General features: G+C 42.9%; 1 protein-coding gene across 1 annotated transcript; it reads left to right on the forward strand.

Moving 5' to 3' along the window:
* Positions 1-215: 215 nt before the first annotated feature.
* On the forward strand, positions 216-1,722 carry LOC110590663 (glyceraldehyde-3-phosphate dehydrogenase-like). The gene is made up of 2 exons (XM_021701476.2): positions 216-840; positions 1,252-1,722. The coding sequence occupies exons 1-2, from the start codon at positions 231-233 to the stop codon at positions 1,641-1,643; spliced, it is 1,002 nt and encodes a 333-aa protein (XP_021557151.1). The 5' UTR covers positions 216-230; the 3' UTR covers positions 1,644-1,722.
* Positions 1,723-3,377: the final 1,655 nt, after the last annotated feature.

Consider the following 3,377-nt stretch of genomic DNA (forward strand, 5'->3'; position numbering starts at 1 on the left):
GTGGTGAGACTCCTCAAAGGTGTTACTACACTTTCCCTCAACCAATAATTTCTATATAATAGGGCTGTTTCTGAAATTTACATTTCAGGCACAGAAAAAGGAATTCTTACACCAGTGAACCACTGTAGCTGAATTTTAAATTTAAAAGCTATGAAAGGGCTCTCTGCTCTTCCCCGTTCGACAGACAGCCGCATCTTCTGGTACAGTGCCAGCTGCGTCCCCAAGACACGATGGTGAAGGTCAGAGTGAACGGATTTGGCCATATTGGGCGCCTGGTCACCAGGGCTGCTTTTAACTCTGGTAAAGTGGATATTGTCGCCATCAATGACCCCTTCATTGACCTCAACTACATGGTCTACATGTTCCAGTATGATTCCACCCATGGCAAATTCCATGGCACAGTCAAGGCTGAGAACAGGAAGCTTGTCATCAATGGAAATGCCATCTCCATCTTCCAGGAGCAAGATCCCGCCAACATCAAATGGGGTGATGCTAGTGCTGAGTATGTTATGGAGTCCACTGGGGTCTTCACCACCATGGAGAAGGCTGGGGCTCACTTGAGGGGCGGGGTCAAGAGGGTCATCATCTCTTCTCCCTCTGCCAATGCCCACATGTTCGTGATGGGTGTGAACCATGAGAAGTATGACAACTCCCTCAAGATTGTCAGCAATGCCTCCTGCACCATCAACTGCTTGGCTCCTCTGGCCAAGGTCATCCATGACAATTTTGGCATCGTGGAGAGACTCATGACCACCGTCCTTGTCATCACTGCCACCCAGAAGACCATGGATGGCCCCTCTGGGAAGCTGTGGCGTGACGGCCAAGGGGCTGCCCAGAACATGAAAGCTGCCATATATAGTCCATTTTTCTTTTTCATTTTTGCTATTCAATTTCTGTCTTCAGTATAGTGAGCTGAATGATTCCTTTCATGCCCTCTACTGGATACTTGAAGTTAAGCATCAATAACACTGCAAAGTAACCAAAATAATAGTATACATGATCTTTAAACCTTCTTCCGTAGCTTTTATTTATTTATTTTTTTGGGGGGAGGTACAGTATACTTTATTGATGGTACAAGACAAGGTAGGGGTCCCCAAGCCTCTCCCGTTCTTCAGGGGATGTGGTATGGAAACGGTGGAGTTCGGGAGATTCTCAGTGTTTTGGGGGATAAGTTGGGGCAGGGACTCCCCAGCAGCTGAGGGCCTCTCTCTTCCTCTTGCTCTCACTGGGGCTGGTGGTCCAGGGGGCTCTTACTCCCTGCTTCCACTGGCGCTGCCAAGGCTGTGGGCAAGGTCATCCTTGAGCTGAATGGGAAGCTCACTGGCATGGCCTTCCGTGTCCCCACCCCCAGTGTGTCCGTCGTGGATCTGACTTACCGCCTGGAGAAAGCTGCCAAATACGACAACATCAGGAAGGTGGTAAAGCAGGCATCAGAGGGCCCCCTCAAGGGCATCCTGGGGTACACTGAGGACCAGGTTGTCTCCTGCGAATTTAACAGTGACACCCACTCCTCCACCTTCAATCCCGGGGCTGACATTGCTCTCAACGACCACTTTGTCAAGCTCATTTCCTGGTATGACAATGAATTTGGCTACAGCAACCAGGTGGTGGACCTTATGGTCTACATGGCCTCCAAGGAGTAAGAGCCCCCTGGACCACCAGCCCCAGCGAGAGCAAGAGGAAGAGAGAGGCCCTCAGCTGCTGGGGAGTCCCTGCCCCAACTTATCCCCCAAAACACTGAGAATCTCCCGACCTCCACCGTTTCCATACCACATCCCCTGAAGAAGGGGAGGGGCTTGGGGACCCCTACCTTGTCATGTACCATCAATAAAGTATACTGTACCTCCCCCCCAAAAAATAAATAAATAAAAGCTACGGAAGAAGGTTTAAAGATCATGTACACCATTATTTTGGTTACTTTGCAGTGTTATTGATGCTTAACTTCAAGTATCCAGTAGAGGGCATGAAAGGAATCATTCAGCTCACTATACTGAAGACAGAAATTGAATAGCAAAAATGAAAAAGAAAAATGGACTATTATGGCAGCTTTCAGACACAGAACAAGTGACCTTTAAATATCAACCTGAGATATACTGCAACCTTTACTTTTTCTTATTTTCTATCTATATCCTTCATTTAAAATAAAATACATCTCATTTCTCTACAATTAGATCTATTATATTTATAAAACACACGACATCATTAAATATCAGTGATTTTATTCAGCTATGTTAGAGACAAACTTGAAAAATACATGAAACTGTATCATAGACACTATGCTAGGCACTGGAAAAGTAATTTTAATCTTTATAACAACCCTAAGAAGTTGATTTTATTTTTTCCATTTTGCTGAGGCTCAGAGAGGCTGCAAATTTCACATTGTTCTCTGCTTGGCAGTCTTCATTATTTCTCATAAAACCTTTGGGAAGTGAGAAATAAATTTTCCTTATGAATAGACTCAGGATCTAGAATCCTTAATTTAGATCATGAAATAACAAATCTGATCCCTTATGTATTTTGGACACTATCTTTTCCTGTAATTTTTTTCTAGCCAAATCCTGTATCTAGTTGATAAAATGTTTTTAATTAATTGATTGATTGACTTGCATTTTCCTTTCTGATTAGCTTCTTAGTAGTTCTCCAAATGAATCAGCACTCTCATATTTGTAAAAGGAATCTGTAATCTGTTCTAGAGTGGCAACCTTGTCTTCTATCATTCTCATTATAGCTTGGTCCAAGTGTTTCTAAGATGAAGTTCAAGGGCCACCTGCATTAAAACACTTTGAAGAGTTTGTTTAAAATTGAGATTATTGGACCACAACAAAGATCAGGTAAATCAGAACATCCTGGGTTGAAGCCCAAGAGACCATATCTTCACATCCTCCCCAGATATTTCCCGTCCACACTAAGAACTGATGCCCTGCTGTAGACAGTAAGAAAGACTCATGTTCAGGCAGCACTTACTGAACTTTAAATGTCAATGACTGTGCTTCAGGCATCAATGTGACTTGACTTCCAGTGGTAGTGGTTGGCTACCAAGTTAGTGGAAAAGCATGGCTTTAGGAAGCAGAAGTACCTAGATTTTGATCACTTAGCTTCAGTTTCCAACATCTGTCGAATCATACCTATCTCGCAGTATTTTTTGAAGATAAAATGAGATTATACAGGTCAAGCACACACCTAGCACAGTGTCTGGTCCATATTAGGGCCTCAAATAAAGGTAGATGGTAAAAACTCAACATGAAATCTCATTAAATAGATAAAATATTTATGCTTGGTGTTTGAGAGAATAAGGCTCCTATAAAAGTGAAGTTTTCTATATGCTTATAGAAAAGGTATGTTATCATTTGCATTAAATTTGAATTCTAATGAAAGAT

Source organism: Neomonachus schauinslandi, chromosome 9, assembly GCF_002201575.2.
Source record: "Neomonachus schauinslandi chromosome 9, ASM220157v2, whole genome shotgun sequence".
In the NCBI taxonomy this organism is placed as follows: domain Eukaryota; kingdom Metazoa; phylum Chordata; class Mammalia; order Carnivora; family Phocidae; genus Neomonachus; species Neomonachus schauinslandi.

Bases quoted from the DNA above. Each gene is read 5' to 3' on its own strand.
- LOC110590663 (XM_021701476.2), top strand. From the start codon at position 231: ATGGTGAAGGTCAGAGTGAACGGATTTGGCCATATTGGGCGCCTGGTC. The intron at 841-1,251 runs TGAAAGCTGCCA...CCAGGGGGCTCT, and splicing joins CCAAGGGGCTGCCCAGAACA to TACTCCCTGCTTCCACTGGC.